The 23,289-nt window shown below is 38.4% G+C and overlaps 2 protein-coding genes across 2 annotated transcripts in view; one reads left to right on the top strand and one right to left on the bottom strand.

Moving 5' to 3' along the window:
• Nucleotides 1–1,492: 1,492 nt before the first annotated feature.
• LOC125238299 (nucleolar protein 56) lies at nucleotides 1,493–15,965 on the bottom strand. Its single transcript, XM_048145588.1, has 8 exons — nucleotides 15,838–15,965; nucleotides 15,563–15,767; nucleotides 14,638–14,805; nucleotides 10,639–10,837; nucleotides 9,315–9,578; nucleotides 6,626–6,780; nucleotides 5,634–5,804; nucleotides 1,493–2,383 (listed from the first exon to the last, which is right to left on the bottom strand). Exons 1-8 carry the CDS (start codon nucleotides 15,838–15,840, stop codon nucleotides 2,172–2,174), a joined length of 1,377 nt encoding a protein of 458 aa, XP_048001545.1. The 5' UTR covers nucleotides 15,841–15,965; the 3' UTR covers nucleotides 1,493–2,171.
• A 1,433-nt stretch (nucleotides 15,966–17,398) lies between these two features.
• The window catches only part of LOC125238277 (zinc finger protein on ecdysone puffs-like), a 40,646-nt gene continuing 34,755 nt past the window's right edge, over nucleotides 17,399–23,289 (top strand). The window contains exons 1-5 of the mRNA XM_048145563.1: nucleotides 17,399–17,551; nucleotides 17,941–18,250; nucleotides 18,441–18,604; nucleotides 19,533–19,761; nucleotides 20,846–20,974. Coding sequence (XP_048001520.1) covers nucleotides 17,948–18,250; nucleotides 18,441–18,604; nucleotides 19,533–19,761; nucleotides 20,846–20,974 — 825 coding nt within the window. The 5' untranslated portion in view covers nucleotides 17,399–17,551; nucleotides 17,941–17,947. The remainder of the gene's footprint in view (nucleotides 17,552–17,940; nucleotides 18,251–18,440; nucleotides 18,605–19,532; nucleotides 19,762–20,845; nucleotides 20,975–23,289) is intronic.

Genomic DNA, 23,289 nt, shown 5'->3' with positions numbered 1-23,289 from the left:
GTCTACTATGTCACGGTCGGGGCTTTTTTCAACATTTTAATTTTGTGGTTAGGTTACAGTAACCGTTTGGGGCGTTGGTGGCACTGTTCATTTACACAATACATTCTCCATTACATTCTCAACTCGAGCCAAGCTGATAGCAGCGACTTTAAAATTCACGCCGTCCATACTACTTGGGTAATATGCATTCGTATGTGTGGTACAAAGAGGATCAAGTATTATAGATAGTTCGTTTTCACATTATCCGATCCGATATCGGATGTCGGAAGGATTTCAACAGAAAAAATCCAAGATGGCGCCTGAAATTTATGGGATACCGAATCGGATAAGGTGAAAACACACTTACTGTCAAAGTAAAATATGTAATCACAGTGCATAGGCTGCCATCTCTCGACACAAGCTTAAAACTTTTGAACCTCAGTTTTGACAATTTGGCCCATAGGCCATAGGTATTCTTAGGTTGATATGTGTATGGGATATGGGGTTAAATTGTGGTGTAGGCGAGAGGCTGGCAACCTGTCACTGCAATGCCACAGTTTCGTTTTCTTTTAACCCCTTATTTGCCAAGAGTGACCCTGAAGCTTTAGTAGTTTCTTGTGCTCTGCCTACCCCTTTATGGGATACAGGCGTGATTGTATGTATGTTGTACAGTCAAGTGCAAAAATACGTATCGATTTTATCCGCTCAAAAATATGTACCGAGACCTTATTCCGCCAACATAAAGTGCTATGGGACATATTTTTGATAAGTTGTACGCACCCATATTTTTACACTTGACTGTATGTATGTATTTGTGTTAAAATGTCAAATATTAATACTAGCGCCAATCTAGCCGAGCGTCCCCGAAAGGTGTAACGCCATCTAGGCCACCGTACCTTTTTGTATATAATGGTTCTGAGGTACGTTTTTTTCTTAGACTATACGGAGTTACATGTCTTTGGTGTGGTATAACTCGTCAAGACAATTTAACAACCACAAACACAAGTATTATGCAATGTTTTCACAGAGGCTACAGGCCCAGCTCCATATCTGTGGGTCTAGTGAAAAAGGGTATAACTCAAATTGACTCTGTGAAAAAGGGCACAAGTCCCACCTCGGACTTGTGACCTTGCATGCCGGCGGCCGCGCACTCGCAGCCCATTCAGTGGAGCGACCTTAGCGCGCCGCATTAGAACTCAATGTCGGCTGCTCGCGTGCGGTAATTTTGCGGTTATACTCTCATATATTAATCTATCTTTATATATTATATAAATATTAGTAACCTTAGTATTGTACATTTATCTTTGATGTCACGATTATATTGGGGTCTGTTAGCTATTAATTTCTCTTGGACCAAAATATTATGTCTCTGTTTAACCCAATGGTTGACTGGTAGAGAATGCCTTTTGGCACTGTCCGCTATTTCTACATATTTCTTTGTTGTGCAATGAAGATTAAATAAATAAATAAATACTAAGAGGACAAGTTAACGATTGTAATAAAAACAAATAGGTAGGTACACTAATACCTTTATTAATGAAAAAAAAAACATAAAATTTGTAATTATAAGTATCAATACTCTAGCAAGCAAAATTACCTGCATGTGCAAACAGGTACTTAACAATAAAATATTATACTATCCTAACATAGTCACAGTGTAATGTCTCACAGTCATTATATTTTATAAAATATAATTCACACGACTTCCTTATTTTCTTAGTAGCTTTTATTATTCGTCTTTATAATAAAACTTCCTATATATATTCGACAATTATTTTTAATACCTACTTTTCTAATTTTTAGTCCCTCCTTACTGTTTTTTTTTTGTATCCCCATAGTTAAATTGAGTTTTATCCCTTTGTCACAAATACATAAGTCAATATAACAGATAAAGACAAACGAGTTTGAAAAGTTAACCTAGTGCGGCGCGTGGAGGGCAATCAAGGGTCAATGTATATGTTTTCTTTAACCAAAATTCGTTACTGGCGAGGCTCTCGCTAAGTATGAGCGTAATGTTTTGCAGCCTATAATTATACGAACGTAAAAAAAAACAAAACACAACGCCGCACACGCGGGGCAGAAATACCGACGCGCCGCCGCCGGATTTTTAAGCTGCGCGGACCTTAACATTGGTAGGATGTCCTATAACAATTTTAACACGTAATTTTGCCTGCTACAAGTAACCTAAGGCACTAATCCTCATCCATAGCTTCCTCCTTCTTCTTCTTCTTCTTTTTCTTCTTCTTGGCGCTGGCTTCCAGCTCCTGGGTCGCGTTCAGGGCTTCCTCCATCGCCTCCTTCATCACTTCGATATTCTTCTTGGGAATATCGCCGGTTTCGTAGAACTTCAGCCGGTCTTCGACTTGCTGCCGGAGCTTTTCTCCGAAGACTGTGGTTTGGGATTCTGTGGACGAAAAGGAGGGGTTGATGATGATGTATTCCTGTTTTCCCTCACTAGGGGTAAAGGAGGGGTTAAATAGGTAAAAACTTCAACCCAGTTTACTATCGCAAACTCTGTAAAACTAGCCCAAGGGTGCTCTGTAAAACTAGCCCAAGGGTGACGCGACAATATCTAATGTAAAATTTCGTCCATGTTTAGCGTTATTAGGGCCACTAGCACGTTCTTATGCTAAACCAAAGTTGTACTGTTAACCCAGACTTATCCGATTAACCCGTGGCTAACCTGTAACGTGCAAGCAGCCCTTAGGTACCGTCTCTTCATCTAGTAACTCGTAACTTCGCCTGGCTTTATAAGAGCTGAAATTACAGCCTATTTCATTTATTTATTTAGACTTTATTGCACGACATATAATTGTACAAATGGCAGACTTAATGCCTTAAGGCATTCTCTACCAGTCAACCATTGGATCAAACAGAAACTTTAGTGCAGGTTTGTCAATATAGAGATGTGACAAGAAACACAAATCAAATTACCTATTTTTAACCCCCGACGCAACAACGACGGGGTGTTATAAGTTTGACGTGTCTGTCTGTGTGTGTCTGTCTGTCTGTCTGTTTGTCTGTCTGTCTGTGTGTGTGTGTCTGTCTGTGGCATCGTAGCTCCCGAACGGATGAACCGATTTAGATTTAGTTTTTTTTGTCTAAAAACTGAGTTAGTCGGGAGTGTTCTTAGCCATGTTTCATGAAAATCGGTCTACTATGTCGCAGTCGGGGATTTTTTCAAAATTTTAATTTTTGCCTATTTTACCTATTTGGAGTGCTGGTTCCGAAATCTTATACTTTTAAACGAGCAATTCTTGTATATTTATTTATTTATATATATATTTATTTACACTGACGATCTCGGAAACCGCGCTAACGATTTCGCAGAAATTTGTTATGTGGGGGTTTTTGGGGGTGAAAAATCGGTCTAACTTATCCTTAGGTCCCGGAAAACGCGAATTTTCGAGTTTTCATGCGTTTTTCTTCGCGCGCCATCTCGTGTGCAGTAGTTGTACTGTTAAGACAGAATTCTTCCGGTCGATGTAAGTACTATTTATTGCAAACACTAGATGGCGACACAGGTCAAGGCTAAAACGAATAGAAAAATACACTATTTGAGTTTTTGTGGCGAAATGCGCGCCATCTCGTGTGGAGTAGTTGTGTTGTTAAGGCTGAGAATTCTTTCGCTCGATGTAGGTACTATTCATTTTTAGGGTTCCGTAGTCAACTAGGAACCCTTATAGTTTCGCCATGTCTGTCTGTCCGTCCGTCCGTCCGTCCGTCCGCGGATAATCTCAGTAACCGTAAGCACTAGAAAGCTGAAATTTGGTACCAATATGTATATCAATCACGCCAACAAAGTGCAAAAATAAAAAATGGAAAAAAATGTTTTATTAGGGTACCCCCCCTACATGTAAAGTGGGGGCTGATATTTTTTTCATTCCAACCCCAACGTGTGATATATTGTTGGATAGGTATTTAAAAATGAATAAGGGTTTACTAAGATTGTTTTTTGATAATATTAATATTTTCGGAAATAATCGCTCCTAAAGGAAAAAAGTGCGTCCCCCCCCCCCCTCTAACTTTTGAACCATATGTATAAAAAATATGAAAAAAATCACAAAAGTAGAACTTTATAAAGACTTTCTAGGAAAATTGTTTTGAACTTGATAGGTTCAGTAGTTTTTGAGAAAAATACGGAAAACTACGGAACCCTACACTGAGCGTGACCCGACACGCTCTTGGCCGGTTTTGAACTAGATGGCGACACATGTCAAGGATACGAAACAGAACCGAGCGAAGCTCGGTTGCCCAGATTATTTATAAAATGAAACGAAATCTATATATAAAAGTCATTTGAGGAATCTGCACTTGAATCTTGGCAGTAATTCTGGCTTTTAAAAACCATACGGGGATTTGTGGTACTTAAATATTTTCAGAATTATTCGTAAGAAACACTCGTATCGAATTAACCATTTTATGTTAGTTAAAAATTGTAGCAATATATTATTTATCCACAACACACAAAGAACTGTGAATGAATTATAAAGCATATGTTGTAGCACATCTGTTATTACCGCTAACAGACAGCTGCATAGCGATAGATCAAAGTGTGCAAATGTTCAGCGTCGCTCACATTTTGTAGTAGGGTAAATACCATAGAGGAATAAGTAAGGGAACCGTTGTAACCAGCACGGGAAGCATGGTCGCGCGATAGACGATAAAATAGCAGGCCGTCCCTATCGCACTATTTGTAAGTGCGATAGGGACGGCCTGATATTTTATCGTCTATCGCGCGACCATGCTTCCCGTGCAGGGCCCGTAACTTTCATGCCGATGACATAAATTTGACGTCACGCTGCATATAGGATGATTCAAGAGTTTTATTTAATGATTAATCATTATTCATCAATCATTTTAATCATGACTTCAATACTAATCTATTCATACGTAAAATATATAATACCTACTTGATACGTGACGTGAATAGTAAATTAAATTATTTGTTTATTTTTATACATACCTTTTATTAAATAGTTTTGTTACCATATTTCAATAAATTATATAAACAAAACAAAATTGTTTCCTTTTCGTTTCAGGTATTAAGTAGGTATTAATTATTTCACGTATGAGTAGCTCACTTTTGAAGTCATTTGTACATGATTAAATTGATTGATGAATAATGATTAATTATTACAATAAAATTATTTGAATCATCCTATATGCAGCGTGACGTCAAATTGATGTCATCGGCATGAAAGTTACGGGCCCTGGTTGTAACTAAATCACTAAATGCGGGTTATTTGTCACATCTAGCGACAATCACGCGTCAAATAGCGTAAATTATCAGTACCACTACTCGATACTAGGTGTCAACAGTGACTCGTCTGCCAAAAAAATAATATTAGAACAGTTTACAACTTATATTACAAGCAGAAGGAATTGAAAGCAGAATACTGATTAATACTATTGTAATATTAGCTAAAAATTGTTGAGCATTAGACTGTTCGCCACGACATCTATTGACAAACAGCAGTACTGATAATTTACGCTATTTGACGCGTGGATAACGCTAGATGTCACTACAAATAACTTGCACTTACTGATGAATGGAGAGAACAATTCTTCCCTTACTTATTCCTCTATCCTATGTACAAAAGGCCATAGTTTGGAGTTTTTGATCAGGAAGTAATAATTTTAAAGAATCTTACCAGAGAAGCAATCAATTCTGGACGCGATGGAGCACTTGTTGGCCAGGTATCGGCTGATTCTGCCCTTGTTCTTCAGTCCAGCGCGACCGATGAAAGTTGAGTGGTACAGGAGACCATATTTGGGGGTGTTTGAGCGAGTCTTCAGGGCTCTGAATAACGCCTTTTCAGCACCTGAGGACAAAAAGTATAAGATTGAGATAATTCGAGTCTTTTATTGCGAAGTGTACTTTTCTTGAGAAGGCAAATATAAAAGAGGAACCAATGAAAAATATTATATCTTATCTTATCTGTAAATAGATTGTTTAAAGAGGTCGGTTTTGAATGCGCTTTAATATGTGTAATTTGTTTTTGAAATAAAAAAATACCTAATGTTTTCCTGTACGGTATAAATTATAATTGTAGCGATACTTAGGTGCACACAAATTTATTGAAAAAACCTGCGTGTGTTTTAGTAAAGCAATAATGTGCCCACTTTGAAAATATGTGACTAGAATCATAATTAGATTTAAAGCCACTGCGTTGGGTAGTGGGACTAAAATGTGTAATTATTTTATTTTAATAATTAAATAGGTCTTTCTGAACAACTAGGGAACAAATCAAATCGGGTTCGATTCCCGGCTCGGCCACCAGTGGGCCTTGTCGTTTTTTCTTTCGTGTATGACATCTATTTAAATTTATAGGTCTTTCTGAATTTAATTGTTCATAGTTTTTGTGTTGTTTCTATTAAATATCACGCAACGAGGCATTTTTTATGTTTTTTTTGACTACAATTTACATAAAATGACGCCCGAAAGATGCAAGCTGAGAGTAAAGCTAAAGACGGACAACTCAGTGGAATATATGGAATCTGTACGCCTAGCACATGATTTCCGCGAGAGTATGTCGCTGCGAGATAGATGATACGTCTTCTCGATAAGATAAGTCTATCTCGCGGCGACATACTCTCGCGGCAATCATGTGCTGTGATAATTTCAATGTTATTTTTGACTTACCAAGGATCTGTAGAGTGGACGCTGGGTATTTAGCCAGACTGGTCAGAGAACCGGCCTTGGAGATGAGGCGAGCGCCGACCTGGTCGCCGATCAGAGTGGTCAGGTTCGGTGCTACGGAGTTCATCTTTGTGTGGAGATACTCTGCTATCTGTTTCCTATGGTAAAAAATACAAAAATATATAAAATAGGATTCAATAAATCGTCAATGTCAACCCAAAAGGTACTAGTCCCACCAAAGGAGAGTAAGCTATGAGCTATCGGCTAATGTCGTTTGCGTTTTTGTCCAAAAGCGAATTCGGCACATTAAGATAGGTAGGTTAGGTTCGTTAGGTATCTTTAGATGCCCGAAGGGCAAACAGATTGGAAATAGGAGCCCCGCAAAGCGAGGCTCCGTCGAGTTTAAGGCAAAATAAAGAAACTTGAGGCTAGAAATGCCTACTTTGAATGCGTTTTATGCTAACTGCCAATTAGGCGTAACGCGAAATGGGCAAACATCTTTTTAGGCTTAATTCGTTTTAGCCACGATGCGAAAAATATGACAGCGGTGGTCTACGGGTAAAAGGCAGTTCTTTTCAATTACCCGTAGTCCTATTTTGGTACAGTGGGGCTACGGGGAAAAAAATTACCAGTAGTCCCCCTGTGGTACAAAAGGAACCATGTGGTCCCATGGGTAAAGAGACACGGCGATGTTTATAGTTACTCGCCCAGCGGTGAACTATCAATATCGCCGTGTTTCTTTTATTTGCACGGGAGTGCTTATCTTTTGTTCGTTTTTATAGCCGATAGCTCATAGCTTACTAGCTCGCGGTGGGACCAGTGCCTTACGCGGGACCCATGTCGTGTGATGTGACCCATGTGTTTGAATGTTTGATATTGTGCTGTAGCCGCGAGTATCATTTTGTGCTTTTTACCGAAAAGATGATTATTTTCGTAACAAATACTACCAAAATAATATATTATATTACGCCGTAAGATAACCACAAAATTAAAATTTTGAGAAAACCCCCGACCGCGACATAGTGGACCGATTTTCATGAAATATGGCTAAGAACACTCCCGACTTACTCAGCTTTCACACAAAAAAAAACTAAATCCAAATCGGTTCATCCGTTCGGGAGCTACGATGCCACAGACAGACACACACACAGACAGACAGACACGTCAAACTTATAACACCCCTTCGTTTTTGCGTCGGGGGTTAAAAAACTGGTTATGAATTATTCTTGTAGCAATACTTAGGTGCACACAGACTTACTGAGAAAACCTGCGTGTGTTTTAGTAAAGCAATAATGTGCCCACTTTGAAAATATGTGACTAGAACCAATGATAGACTTAAAGCCACTGCGTTGGGTAGTGGGACGCGATTTATTACTAAGCAATTATTTTAGTTTTAAACCGTCATAAATAGGTTTATAGTAGTAGTAGTAACTCTTTATTGTACCAAAACACATTTAAAAAAAACCGGCCAAGTGCGAGTCGGGCTCGCGCACAAAGGGTTCCGTAGCAGCAAATATAATAAACTTATTATGTCAATTTATACACCTGCCAAAATTACAGTTAAATCAACCTATCTCAAAAACTATAAGAGATACTTTGATCAAACCAAAAATCGTTGAAAGAGTTAATTAGCATGCATCACCTCTATTTTTTTTAGAATTTTATACCCCGTAGTTATAAAAATAGAGGGGGGGGGACATACTTTTTACGACTTTGAGAGCTGATATCTCAAAAACCGTTCACTTTAAGAAAAATGTTTTTTAGAAAACTTTATATCATTTTAAAAGACCTTTCCATTGATACCCCACACGGGTATGTACATCGAAAAAAAATTTTCATCCCTCAGTTACATGTATGGGGGCCCCACCCCCAATTCTTTTTTTTACTATTTAGTGTCATAATTTTGTAGCGGTTCATACAACACATATTCCCATCAAATTTCATCACTGTAGTACTTATAGTTTCCGAGTAAATCGGCTGTGACAGACGGACAGACGGACAGACGGACAGACGGACAGACGGACATGACGAAACTATAAGGGTTCCGTTTTTGCCATTTTGGCTACGGAACCCTAAAAAAGCATACATTGAGATGTGAAGTACAAAGGCGAACTTATCCCTTTGAGGGATCTCTTCCAGTTAACCTAATTTATAATGACTAGATAACGCGATTAACATAATGAGAATAGACTTATATTGACCGGGATATAGACCATGATTACCTTTTTGATTTTTGTCGAGCTCCCGATAATCAAAAAGGTAATCACGGTCTATATCCCGGTCAATATAAGTCTAATGAAAATAACCGTGAATCATTCAAAACTCTTATAATGAGAATATATAAATGATAATAAATTACTTTTACTATGGGACCACCACTTAAATAAATCACGAAATGTTATTTCATGCATTTTCTATGCGATAGAAAATTGTTTAGATTTAAGAGGGATTTGTATAAACCTGTAATCACTAAGCTTGACAACCCTTTCAGCGAACACCTGTATATTGATCAGGTCAACTGAAGAAATATCCATGCCCATAGACATCTTCAAAGTGTCTAGGATAGCTTGTGCCTTCTCTGAGTCTCCAAGTATCTCGATCAGTGGTTTGATGGACTCATTAAAGAGCTACTCGCAGTTCTTCATGCATTTTAAGCATTAACTAAGATTTAAAAGAGAATTTAAGTACAAACCTGTAATCGCTAAGCTTGACAACCCTCTCAGCAAACATCTGTATGTTAATCAGGTCGACCGGGGATATATCCATGCCCATTGACATCTTTGAGGCATCCAGGATAGCTTGAGCCTTCTCCGAGTCTCCGAGTATCTCGGTCAGTGGTTCGACGGACTCTTCCGAGAGCGACTTGCGGTCTTTGATGTATTCGGCGCATTTTGTGTAGAGGTAGTTCTCTGGGACAATGCTGACCAGCTCTGGGAAGTGGTAAGAATACCACTCTCTATGGAAGAAAGTTGTATATTAATTGTTGTTTTACTATATATGACATTCTTAAGCAAAGGGTTAAATTTTTTTTGTTCTTCTTATCAAAGGGTAACATTTTTTTGTGGCTCAGTTAACAGAGCGCTGGAGTACCCGCGGTCCAGAGGCCATGAGTTCAAGTCTCACCCAAGGCAGACATTTTCCACTTAAAAATTTATTCTAAGCCTAAGTGCGTTTTCACATTATCCGATCCGATATCGGATGTAGGACCGATATCCCATACATTCAAGCCGCCATTTTGCCTTTGAAATACTTCCGACATCCGAAATCGGATTGGATAATGTGAAAACGCACTAAAGGTAACATTCTTTCACCGAAAAGCGACTGGAAAATATCAAATGACATTTCGCACATAAGTTCCGAAAAACTCATTGTTGCGAGCCGGGGTTCGAACCCGCGACCTCCGGAACGAAAGTCGCACGCACTTACCGCTAAGCTATCAGCGCTTCTTTTTAATCACAGACTGTAAATATTAATAAAAAACCGGCCAAGAGCGTGTCGGGCCACGCTCAGTGTAGGGTTCCGTAGTTTTCCGCATTTTTCTCAAAAACTACTGAACCTATCAAGTTCAAAACAATTTTCCTAGAAAGTCTTTATAAAGTTCTACTTTTGAGATTTTTTTTTTTATATTTTTTAAACATATAGTTCAAGGGGGGGCACACTTTTTTTTCTTTAGGAGCGATTATTTCCGAAAATATTAATATTATAAAAAAACGATTTTAGTAAACCCTTATTCATTTTTAAATACCTATCCAACAATATCTCACACGTTGGGGTTGGAATGAAAAAAAAAAATCAGTCCCCACTTTACATGTAGGGGGGTTACCCTAATGAAACATTTTTTTCCATTTTTTATTATTTTTGCACTTTGTCGGCGTGATTGGTATACATGTCGGTACCAAATCCCAGCTTTCTAGTGCTAACGGTTACTGAGATTATCCGCGGACGGACGGACAGACAGAAATGGCGAAACTATAAGGGTTCCTAGTTGACACGGAACCCTAAAAATTGAAACATACCTGATTCTCATAGAGAAAGTGTTGACATCTTTGTCAAGCTGGTCCAGCAACGCGATGGACTGTATGATCATGTTGTCGACTCGGTGCACGTTGAACTTGACCCGAGCTCGCGAGTAGGAGTGGCCCAGACCCAGTTGGGCTACGGAACAGGCCTTGAGGGTCAGGCCCTTGATGAGTGCGTGGAAATGGTGACGGATTCCTGTAGAAGTTATGTTTTATTTTAGGTTATGTTTGTGTTGATATCTTTTTAAAGATATTACTACAACAATTAAAAAGTTAAAATGGCAATGGGCAGGACACTAGGGTGGTCCACATTTGTATGGAAGAAAAATAAATATGACTAATCCTTTCTCCACATGGTTCCCTTTGTTCTATTATGAATTAGTAGTTTATGTACCAAATTTTAACCCATTTGCTCATTATTTACAGGTCGCTCAAGATACATTTAAGATTGGATATCTCCTATAATAAAATAAAAACCGAAATAATTAAAACATTGCAAACTGCCCGGTTCATGTTTTATTTAGCTCTAATGAAATAGGGAAAAATATAACTAAACCATTAAAATACCTCCATGTAAGATTTTTTCTTTAGTCAAGTTCATTTCATACATTTCAGTATGGCATTATTGCTTTATTTTGAGCGACCTCTAAATAAAGTCTGATTGTTCTCAAAATTGGTTGACATGATTTTAATAAGTTTTCGTGTAGAAATAACCATGTGGAGCTCAAACAATAAAAAAAATTTTTTTTTGGACCACCCTAGCAGGACACACAATAAGAGGGAAAGAAAACTGGTCTAAAACGATAATGTACTGATTCACTAAATACAAAAAGAGGAAACGTGGCAGGCCAAGAAGATGGGAAGATGAGATAAAGCGTGCAGCAGGAAGTTCCTGGACTACAATAACAAAAGACAGAGACAAATGGAAGGAGTTAGCGGAGGCCTTTGCCTACAAAAGGCATACAGACAAAAATGAGGAAATATATGTGTGTTAACAACAAAATGAAATGTAACAAAACGTCTGAAATAAAGGCTATTTTATTAGTTGATAGGTTAGAGTACTGTAGACGTGTGAAAGTTTTTCCTTCATATTTTCACGGAAACTCACGAAGGTGTGTCATGCTATTTCAGTCAGTCTCTGTACAATAAGGGTCTATCTACACACAGGCGACGCACGTCGTAAGACGCGGAACGGACGCCAGCTCCGGACCGCCCGAGTGTAAATCCGTAGTTTTCCGTATTTTTCTCAAAAACTACTGAACCTATCAAGTTCAAAACAATTTTCCTAGAAAGTATTTATAAAGTTCTACTTTTGTGATTTTTGTCATATTTTTTAAACATATGGTTCAAAAGTTAGAGGTGGGGGATGCACTTTTTTTTCCTTTAGGAGCGATTATTTCCGAAAATATTAATATTATCAAAAAACGATCTTAGTAAACCCTTATTCATTTTTTAATACCTATCCAACAATATATCACACGTTAGGGTTGGAATGAAAAAAAAAATCAGCCCCCACTTTACATGTAGGGGGGGTACCCTAATAAAACATTTTTTTCCATTTTTTATTTTTGCACTTTGTTGGCGTGATTGATATACATATTGGTACCAAATTTCAGCTTTCTAGTGCTAACGGTTACGGTTACTGAGATTATCCGCGGACGGACGGACGGACCGACAGACATGGCGAAACTATAAGGGTTCCTAGTTGACTACGGAACCCTAAAAACGTCTCTTCAGTACATTTTGTATAGGAAAAACGTAAGACGCGCCGCAAGCGACGCAGAGGAGACGTTTTTTATTTAAATTACACTCGGGCGGCGCGGCGCTGGTGGCCGCTAAGGGAAAAAGATGCGGTGTCAGGCTTTGCCATACAGTTGACCCGAGGCTACGCTCGCAAGACGCTATATGTGGGGGGGGGCCTAAGGACTGTATCGTTAAGTATAAGGACAAAACAAACCTCGTCTAAATGTTGACATGTGCATAATTATGTATTATTATGTTCCGAGAGTATGATCTTAAGGTATTGGTAAGTACTATTTGATATAAGAAGGTCTGATATTTTTTTTATTTTAGGGACTTTATGGCACTTTCATCAAGGTCTAGCAAATAAATTTCGGACAACCCCTATCTGGCTTAATTTGAGAATATTTCAATGACTCTTTGTACGATTTCAACAAACAAAGGTTAATATGCTGCCAAAATATATTCTTTAAGAGTCCTCTTCATGGTTTTTCCAATTGGGTACTTGTAGAATAAATGCGGCGAATTTATATAATTTAAAAAAACGCAATTTTGAGCAACGTTCCGGATTGCCGTAAATTTTTGATGCTAGCAGGATGAGAGAAACAGATAAAAAAATTAGCCATAGGCCAAAGTCTAATTGACATTCATGGTGTTTGAACAGTGCTTAAACCAGATCGATATAAACAATGTATGATAGTCAAATTCGACATCAAAGTCGGAGTTAGAGTAAGCACCATGCCACATTCTCTAAATGGCCGCCATACACAGATCCTGAACTATATTTTTTAAATAACAGTGGCTAGACTATGTCCAGATATTCTGCTTTGTGGATTATGTGTCGTTGAGGTTCGCACCATACAATTTTTTTTCGCAATCGTATCGTCTTTTACGCACTTTGTGAATTTTCTAGTAGCATTTGTCCGGAATCGTAATTGGTACTCGGGAGGATTAAGTCAATACTGTCTAAACCATATGCTTTACGTCGAGTTTCTAGGACAAAATGTGTACCTTATTAAGCCCATGGCTTGTTATAAGAAAAAAATATAATAGCAAATAAATACGGCTACTCAAAGTTGTCTTCATACTTAACGATACAGTCTTTAAGTACTGACGTTGACTGAATTAGCATTTCATCTAAAAAGATTGTTGGAGGTCACCAGCAACATGCTGAGATGTGGCTGTTTTGTGGCACTTTCACCTTTTGAAGTCCTTTGGTTTGAATAATGTTGTATGTGTTTTTCTATACTACATCAGTATGACATGATATGTTTGTATTTACCAGTGTAGCGATACTTAGGTGCACACAGACTTACTGAAAAAATCTGCGTGTGTTTTAGTAAAGCAATAATGTGCCCACTTTGAAAATATGTGACTAGAACAATGATAGATTTAAAGCCACTGCGTTGGGTAGTGGGACCAAAGTAACAAATATTGTGACAAAACAACAAAAGAAAAGTTCTTGTTCAACTATCATACAATACCAAAAAAATATTGGTGGCCAAATACTCGTACACAAGATAAGTTTACCTAACCCATTCAGGTTCAACCTGTGTCAAATGGTGACTAACTATTTGTTACACCTTTTATTTTAGATGATACAGGAAAATGAAACCTTTGTAAATTTTCAGCTTTTTAAATCAACCTCTTCAGCTTCTTTTTAACGCTATTTTCGCAACTTTTGGTAGTTTCTTGTAATAACATGTATCAATAATTCTTCTTCTTCTTCTGGTGCCATGTCCATCTAATGGGCGTCGGCGGTCAGCATGGCATTAAGCTTTCTGGTCTTTGCCAACATCGTGAGGGTGGCTGCGTCTTTCGTATGCGTCCAGTCTTTAATGTTATCTATCCATTTATATCTAGGTCTACCTCTCCCTCTTCTTCCCTTGAATTTTCCTTCGATAATTGTCTGTAATAAGTTGTATTTCTTGTTTCTGTATATGTGACCCAGGTATGCTGTTTTTTTTTTTGTATCAATAATGTATAGTTTTTATCTGAAAGTTGAATTTTCAGGTTTGTATGAGATATTCAAAATTTCAAACCTAATGCGGAGGCTAAAGATGTTGATTTAAAAGGCTGAAAATTTGCACAAAGGTTTCATAGACTAAGGGTTATTGATTGATAAGGATAACTATCAGGTTTGCTAATTCCAGAAAAGTGTTTTTTCGATCCACCCTAATATCTAGTACTTAATCTATTGGTGATGTACTAAAATGCATAGAGAAAAATTTGAATACACAAAAGAGTTGCTCTTACCTCTTAGGATCTCCGGAACGGCCCCAACATGGGAGCACTGAATCTCCAGAGCCTCGCTGATGGCAGCACCAAGCTTGGGATCGGCCACTCCGAGAGTGCATTTTCCGCGCTTCTTGCGTTTCGGTAATGCTCCCTCAAGAAACAGGTTCAAGTCTTCGGGTATGATACCTGTTATAGAAGTTAAACTTTTGTGAGACATATTTTAGAGGATAGACAGCCATTTTAGACATTATAAAAGCATAGTTGTTCAAAAAAATATGTTTGAATTTTGCTTGTGCATTACAGTACAAGTTCTAAGCATTTTATTTGTAAAAACAATGGATTGACACAAGCATAGCATAATTTACTTCTATGAATCAATTTGCAATAGGCATATTAGTTCATTTAAAATAGAAAATAACAATGAATACTTATTTCTCACAAACTATTGTAAATTTATAGTTGTAGCGATACTTAGGTGCACACAGACTTACTGAGAAAACCTGCGTGTGTTTTAATAAAGCAATAATGTGCCCACTTTGAAAATATGTGACTAGAACCAATGATAGATTTAAAGTCACTGCGTTGGGTAGTGGGACTCAAAAATACATGTAATTATTTCATTTCAATGTAAATATAGGTCAACTACTATATTGCTAAGTATGCCACCGAAACAGCAATTTCATGTGCTCTGCCTACACCTTTTGGGATTTATATTTATGAAAATAGGTGAACTTAAATATACAACATTGACATAGGTTTTATAGACAAGGCCATGAACCTATGGTATACCTAACCTAACACATCATGTGGTGTTTACCAAATGAGAGCAACCAAAATAAATAAACTTTCAGAGGTTCCCCAGCAAATACTATACAAAATTTAAGTACAATAAAAACCACATGAATTCACCAAACAACGTTCTAAATTCAAAATGTCGACGAACCTTCAGACACCGCGTTGATATTTTCCAAAGCGGTGATAGCTGATTTGAAGGGCTGGAACGCGATGAGCGTGACCACGGAGTTGAACCGCTGCAGATCAGTCACAGACTCCTCAACTTGCGGCAGGAACGCTGCCAGTTCTTCGAACTCCGCCACTTGAAAGAGGGCGAAGCCCGCACTATGTTCGTAAAGAACATATAACTTACTCTGCAACAAGTTACATATTATTTAACATATCAACGACAACACGTATACAATAAAGGATAATATTACACACCATTTTTGTTTATTCTATGTTTCTATCCAATAAATTCTCCACATTTTTTTATTAAAATAAAAACACGCGTTTTATCAACGCCGTGTTACGCGAATTACGCGATAACGCGTTGGAAAAGTGAGGTTATGTCGTTCCGGTGTACGTAATTTAGAGCACGTGTGACATATAGACAATTATTTTGTGAGTCAAATTAATTGCACACATTTTGCATAATCAATTTTACGTTAATAATCGTTAATTTTGAAATTTATTTTATTTTAAAAAGTCTCGTTCCTCGCCGAATGTGAGTGGCTTTAAAAAATGTAAGCGTATAAAGGATTACACATTGTTTCGTTCAGAAACTTAGTATTTGTTGTGTATAAGGTACCATTAAAATTATTAACAAATGATTATTTGTTATATTCACTTTTATTGCCAATACTGATACTCGAGCCAGCGAGGGATTCGTAGAGACTCGTAGATTAAACAATTAATTTTTACCACTGCTTGACTTGAGAACACGAGGAACTTTTACATTATCATTAAAATAAAAGTCATTATGTTTTTAATACAAAATTCTTTAATACGTTTTTAGAATAATTGATTAGATTTCGTAATTAGATTAGAGACAAAAGTGATAGTACATAAATCACGCTTTAATTATTACATAACTAAATTCATATTTTGATCGAAAAACTTGAAAAAAAAAATCACAATCAGAATTGTTACCTAAACACGTCCTATTTCTATTCCACCCTTTGTAATCACTATAATATTTATGTATCCTCCTGACATGTTATCTTGTGTGATCGCTGACTTAAGCGTCTTCATCACAAGGCTTTTGGCTTCGTCTTTTTTCATATTTGCCGTATAAGTTGCATCCAAGAAGCCATGAACATACAGAGAACCAGATCCAATGGCACTAACGGATTCTCGTTTTATGATGCCTCCTGATGTTATTGAGTACACTTGACCATTGTTAATTGTATCCCAACCAACAATAAGAAATTCAACACCAGTGGTGTGACGGTTCTGGTAACATAGTTCACGAAACACAGAAGCTGCTGCCACTACTGGTACTTCCTTTGTGTTTAACTTAAGTGCTTGTAGTTGATTCATTGCTCTATCATTTATGAATTGAATATCGGCCTCTGATCCAGAGCCACTGCAGTAAATGCGGTCATCAATCTTAATTAACTTGTTGGCTACTCTATTGCTGATGTATTCTCCTGAAGTCCTTTGAGAGTCGGCTCCGATGATCACTCCATCTTCAAACTTGCAGGCAACTATTGTTGAAGATTTTTGTGTTGAAACTGTTGAACAGTGTATTACTAGAGAATTCATTGTTTTACTTTGTTGAATAAGCTTGAGCTTAGCTTGTTATTTAATATCCAAATTGGAGTGGAAGCTGGATTACTAGTAAGAGGTTGCGAAACTTATAAAAGTTGAAAGTCACTGTTCCAATTTTTTGTCTCGCATTATATGATGACACCGAAAGTCTTAAACAATTTCTGAACGTTTTTTTGTTGTGGCTACACTGGCCTGTAAACGCCGGTATCGCAGCGCCGCCGGCCCGCCATTCGCATTCGTCTCGTCTGATTTGTCAGCCTTTTCCCTTCCTCTTCCTGCCATTTTGTTTTATCGTTTGCGGTCGTGGTGTTGACGTTATCTTTCTGTGTTTTCGCCATTGCTGTAATTTTCTCAATTTATTGTTGTTTGCGGTTGTTGCAGTCAAGTAAGTATTGTTGTGGGTTATATCTCCATAAAAATTTACATAAGAACATTAATAGGTCAAGTGCTATGTAAAGGAATTGTTGCATTGTTATAAAATTTTTTTTGATACATTGCATTATTTACAGTTGCATGTTTATAAATATATATTGAAGTCGCGACTAAAAGTAGCACAATATTCCCTATTTAAATTTAAACTTTATAAGTCTATGAATTACGGGAGTCATCGAATCATATCGATCGAGAATAGTAACGGTACACAAATTTACTTTTCAATTCATCTACTGAAATGCACACATGTTTATAAGTACGTATCGATCGTTTCTACTGCGCATTACAATATAATTGGCATCCATCTTAAATTCAGATCATTGACCGGCAAATTACGTTTAGGTAGAAAATGGCCAACCGAAGACCTCAGGGCGGCGGTCGCCGTATGGATTTCGGTCACAATGATCGCGGGAAGAACTTTGGGCGTTCCGGCGTGTCGCCGTGGCAGGGCGGCGGACCTAGCGGCGGCCTACCTAACCTTCTACCGCTTTCCGGTGTTCCTACCGAAGCCACGCTGGCGTTAGCCAGCAACATCATCAACTTGCTGCAGCCGAGGCAGAATCCTGTCCCATCCCTGCTGGACATGCCTATCAGGCGCGACTTCGGACCTGACATGGGCCGGTATGACAGAGGTTATGGTGGACCTAATCGGGTAAGTGCAATTTTTAATTACATGGCTCTCAAATTGATTTTCTACTTGTTAATTATATAATTCCAATGCATGTGCTCTGAACTCTTGTGGCATTCAAGTCATTTCTGAAAACAAAACTTATGAGACAGTTTAATTTTCAGCGTCTCTCTAGGCCCATGTGCCATGCACTAACACTTTTGTACTCCCCTAGATGGGCAATCAGGGTAATTTCCGGCGAACGGGGAATTACAACAATCGCACGGGTGAGCGTATCAACATGAATCGTAAGCCGTTCAGGCCCAATGACGGGCGCCACCACCACAAGAACTCCCCGAAAAAGGAAGCCGATTCCAAGGCTAAACCTGTCAAGGAGAGGTAAGCCTTCCTTCCGGTGTTCAGACGCCGCACTTCTAACGTTACTCCTTGGCGAATAATATACGTTCACCTATGATTAGCCTAATTGGCAGTAAGATACTCTGGAACCTCTGCTGGAGGACACAAATTTCGAAACATACCCTGAAGCTCGACACAAATAATCATGTCTTCACCACGGACATGCCTGTCTGTGAGGTTCTGCTCTGAGCCACATTTTTCTTGCGTCTTCACTTCTCAAATGAAGACACCAGAAAAAGTGTTACATTTTCTCAGTGACCTGGGACTGTAGACAATTACTCTTCTATACATGTTTCTTTTGTTTTGGGACATCATTTATTATTTTACTTGTACAACTTACAATCTTTGGTGTTTGAAGCATCAGTTAATTCTTTACTCGCACAACTTTCAGTATTCATTTCCAATCCAATTCCCAAAGGATTTGACCTTCAAAAGAAATTTTCAATGGAATGGAAAGTTATTCCAAAATGGGGAACTGAAGAGTTTGGTTTAGAAGGACTATTTTATGATGTATTCCTCAATAATTAGATAAAATCTAGGTGTTTCAACAAAACATGGCATCCATTAGTATTTTAGTGCTTAGAAAAAAAGCTTTCTTTTTTTCCGACTATATGTGACACAAATTATAATAAACAAATGTCTTGATGATCATTAAAACACTCCTTAGTCTTCCTTGACCAAACCGTTCAAGTTTGATTCCTCTGATCTTGAAGCACTGATATCTTCACTCCAAACTCAGGATGAAGATATCTAACTACTATCATTTTGATTGTTTAAAAGTCAATTGTGCCCTCATTAATTTAATACATTTTGTATCAAAACCCCCAATATTTGTCACAAAATGTACCTCACACTTGACTTCTAAACGACCAAGGAAATTACACAATTTTAACAACCAAGTGTATAACAGCGAAGAGAAAGACAAGGATTCCAAGGACGAAGACTCCAAGAAGGAAGCCCCGAAGACTCGCTACGATGACATCGACGCCCAGTTGCTTCGGTGCCATATCTGCCATAAGAGCATGTGGGACGGAAGGAGTTTCGAGAACCATCTGAGCGGCCGGGCGCATGCCATCATGATGCAGAAGACTGCGGAGAGTTATGCGCTCACTGCTGATACTATGAGGCAGGAATACAAGGTTGGTATTCTGTGCACCTTTTAGAACAATTGTGACTCGCTACAATGATAGATATCTCTAATATCTGGCTGCGTTGGTGCCATATCTGCCACAAGAGCATGTGGGTCAGAGTTTCGAGAACCATCTGAGCGGCCGGGCGCATGCCATCATGATGCAGAAAACTGCAGAGAGCTATCCGCTCACTGCTGATGCTATGCTGCTACAGGGTTGGTATTATATTATGTACTTTCAGTCTTGCTAAGTCATGGAAATAATGGCTATGTTATGTTATTGCTGTACTTGCAACCTGAAACGCCATGGCGAGTCCCACACGTTGTGCGTAAGTTGCATAACCGCATAAATATTTAATTTTTTTTTATTGTACGTTACACAATGGATAGATGAAGGAAAAAAATTTCTTCATGTTCAGATATAAGTACCTACATAACTTGTTTTCCTAGGCTTGTATATCCCCCTTCTGGGTAAAGGCCTCACCCTTGATCCTTGATTTCTTGCGGACGTAATATAACCACAGAATATATAATAGTACAAGTACAGAAGGCCCACTGCTTTGATGTTTCCGAAATGCCGCATTTTTAAATACCTACAACATTCTTACAAAGAAACGAGCCGCACGTGCGCGGCGTCCGGTTATAGGGTTAATTACCAATGGATCCAAACGAATTAATACTTACATTAAATGTTATACTATTATATTCAAGTCTTGAGTACTTTCTAGGTATATACGCTGTATTTATATATTTTTGTTCAAGGTTCCAACATCACAAGCCTTATTGAACTTTTCCGTGGGACTTAATCAGTAGTAGATCTGTATAAGAATGTCTTTTGGTATTTATTTTATTCAATATGTCTATTTAACTAAGTATTATTAGCCATTCCACCCGCGGACATCGCTTAAAAAAACCTCGCGACGTAAAGTAACAATAGAAAGTGCGGACGTGCATTCCGTGAGAATGCGCGCCACCCCTGAGTAGGCCGCGAACTCGCGGCCACCAGGATATACTTGTAGCGCGGCGATAGGATCGCGGAGTGAGCCGCCCCTGATATAACTAACGTAATATATTAACATTTTTATCTTCCACAGATCCGCGAGATGAAACGCACCCGCAAATCCGGACAGCAGCCGGCGCGCGACTTTTACTGCGCTATGTGCGACATGTACGCTGCCGATGGTGCTGTTCATCGCACTACCGTTGGCCACCGCAAGCTGAAGGTAACGTGAACCACTTCTACTTCGTCTAAGGACCAGTTGCATCAACCACATTTGACAGACACATCATCATCAGGCAGCAGAGGTCTATGGAACTTCCCATACAATAAATTTTAACACGCGACGCAGACGGTGCGGGACGTGGGTGACGTCATTTCCAAACTCAAATGGAATTGGGCGGGGCATGTTGCCAGGCAGAATGATGGCAGGTGGAACAAAATGTTGACCGAATGGTGGCCGCTATCGGATGTAAGAAGCGCCTGGCATCCGTTGGCTCGTTGGGTGGACGACATTTGAAAAACTGCGGGGCACTTCTGGACGAGATTAGCCCAGGACTGGGATAAGTGGCGTACACGAAGGGAGGCCTGTGCTCAGCAGTGGGTGATTAATTGCTGAAATGATGATGATGATGAAATTTTAATGAATGCTGACAGACGATTTGGTGCAACCAGCCCTAAGTGTAAGGCCTGAGAGCACGCTGAGGCAAAGGGTAAGCACCATGGCCCAGAGCCTTTCTGTGGCATCCCGAAAAGCCTTACGAAACTAACCCTAAAGACCTACTGTCAATACAAAACTATTCAGCTCTGGAGGAACACGCCAGGCATGAACCATTCCAAGGCTCTCATCAGAGCCTACAGCAAAAAGGCATCCTCAAATGCCTTGGCGCTGTCAAGGAACCAACTGCGCAACCTAGTGAGGGTGCTGACAGGGCATTGCCACCTGAACAAGCACATGCACACCATCGGGAAACGTGCAAACGGGCGGTGCAGATTCTGTCTAGAGTCTGATGAAACGCCCCTGCACATCCTGGCAGAGTGCCCCTCTCTAATGCGCACACGTAACATGATTCTGGGCAGCTACCAAATTCACCCAGAGGATGTGAGGTATCTCGATCTCAAAAAGATACTACAAGTCTTTGAATTTGTAGGACTTGATCGAGAGTTGTAGTAGGTGACGATCACAATAGATCAGAAATGGTCGCAGTGATACATAAGGCGCCCTGAAGCCTTACAAAGCCCCTAACCTAGAAGAAGAAGAAGAAGAATAGAGCACGCTCATATTGCCGGGGCGGGTCGTGCGGTGTGCATGTCAAGCAATTGAAGTTCATACAAGTGTCCTGAGCCGACGCTGCCGAGCCCGCGTCGCTGCAAGCGTCGTCAATCGAGTTTCCACTCAGGCCTTACACTAAATTTTTATTCCTTTTTCTTCTTTCTTCTCAGCATATTCGCGTCCACTGCTGAACACATTGCCTCTGTCATGGATTTGAATTTATGGTTTAAGATATTTTATTCTCATAAGATTTACATAATAAATCACTTACTGAGAAAACATAATATTATTGCTTATATCTAGGTAAGAGAGGGTAGCATGCAAAACTGCGAGTGACTACTTTACTTACAAACAATCATGGTAACATGCTCAGTGCAACAAACAAGTATTGGGCCAGTTAAACTGGGACTTTAAACATTAGTTAATTAGCGGTCGTGCATGCTTTATTTCATAATTCATTTTTATATTAAAATATTTGTAATATTATGTATTTTTATATAATTATATGATGTATTGATATATTCACCGAGTACAGCTACTACTATTTTAAATATTCGAATTGACTAGGTCTTACAAAAATGTTATTAATCATGCTAAGTATGATTGGGGAATGGGGACTAAATCAATCCGTATTAATAGTTATATTATATTCAAATATTAATTTATATTCGATATATTTATATTTTATTTGGCATTTATTTATCAATTTATTTATTATTCATTAATAATTTATAATATATTTGGTGTACCTTTTATTTATTTCATTAATATATAATGTTTTAATGTTTTTTTAAAAACCTTTAATGATTTAGCGTCTTTAATGTCCTTAGGCAATTTATTGTAGAGCTGAGCCCCTTCGTAAATTATATTCTTTTTTCCATACATTGTTCGAGGTGGACGTAAAATAATATTATTTGCTTGCCTAGTGAGTCTCTTTTGCACTTCTGATCGTTTTGTGAAGGTTATGTGACTATGTATATTTTTATTTATTATTTTTCTTATTAATATGCACGTTTTATAAATATATGTTTGCGAAAGGTTTAATATTTTAGTTTCTTTGTATATGGTACTACTTGGTGTAAGATGCTTATAATTGAATAATAATTTCACAATTTTATTTTGAGCGTGTTGTAGGGTTTTTAAGTTGGATTTAGCTGCAGATCCCCATATTTCTATTAGATAGTCCAAGTGAGGTTTTACAAGAGAGTTATATATGGTAAAGCGTGCTTTATTTGGCAGACAACATACAATTTGTCGTAGTGCACCGG

The sequence above is a fragment of the Leguminivora glycinivorella genome, chromosome 23 (assembly GCF_023078275.1).
Source record: "Leguminivora glycinivorella isolate SPB_JAAS2020 chromosome 23, LegGlyc_1.1, whole genome shotgun sequence".
In the NCBI taxonomy this organism is placed as follows: domain Eukaryota; kingdom Metazoa; phylum Arthropoda; class Insecta; order Lepidoptera; family Tortricidae; genus Leguminivora; species Leguminivora glycinivorella.
The sequence above is the reverse complement of the archived record's forward strand: the minus strand, read 5'-3'. Positions and strand labels throughout refer to the sequence as shown.

Coding starts and splice junctions, on each gene's coding strand:
- LOC125238299 (XM_048145588.1), bottom strand. Junction 5,805..6,625: donor GTCCACTCTACAGATCCTTG/GTAAGTCAAAAA, acceptor TTTTGTCCTCAG/GTGCTGAAAAGGCGTTATTC. Junction 2,384..5,633: donor CAGAATTGATTGCTTCTCTG/GTAAGATTCTTT, acceptor TTTCGTCCACAG/AATCCCAAACCACAGTCTTC.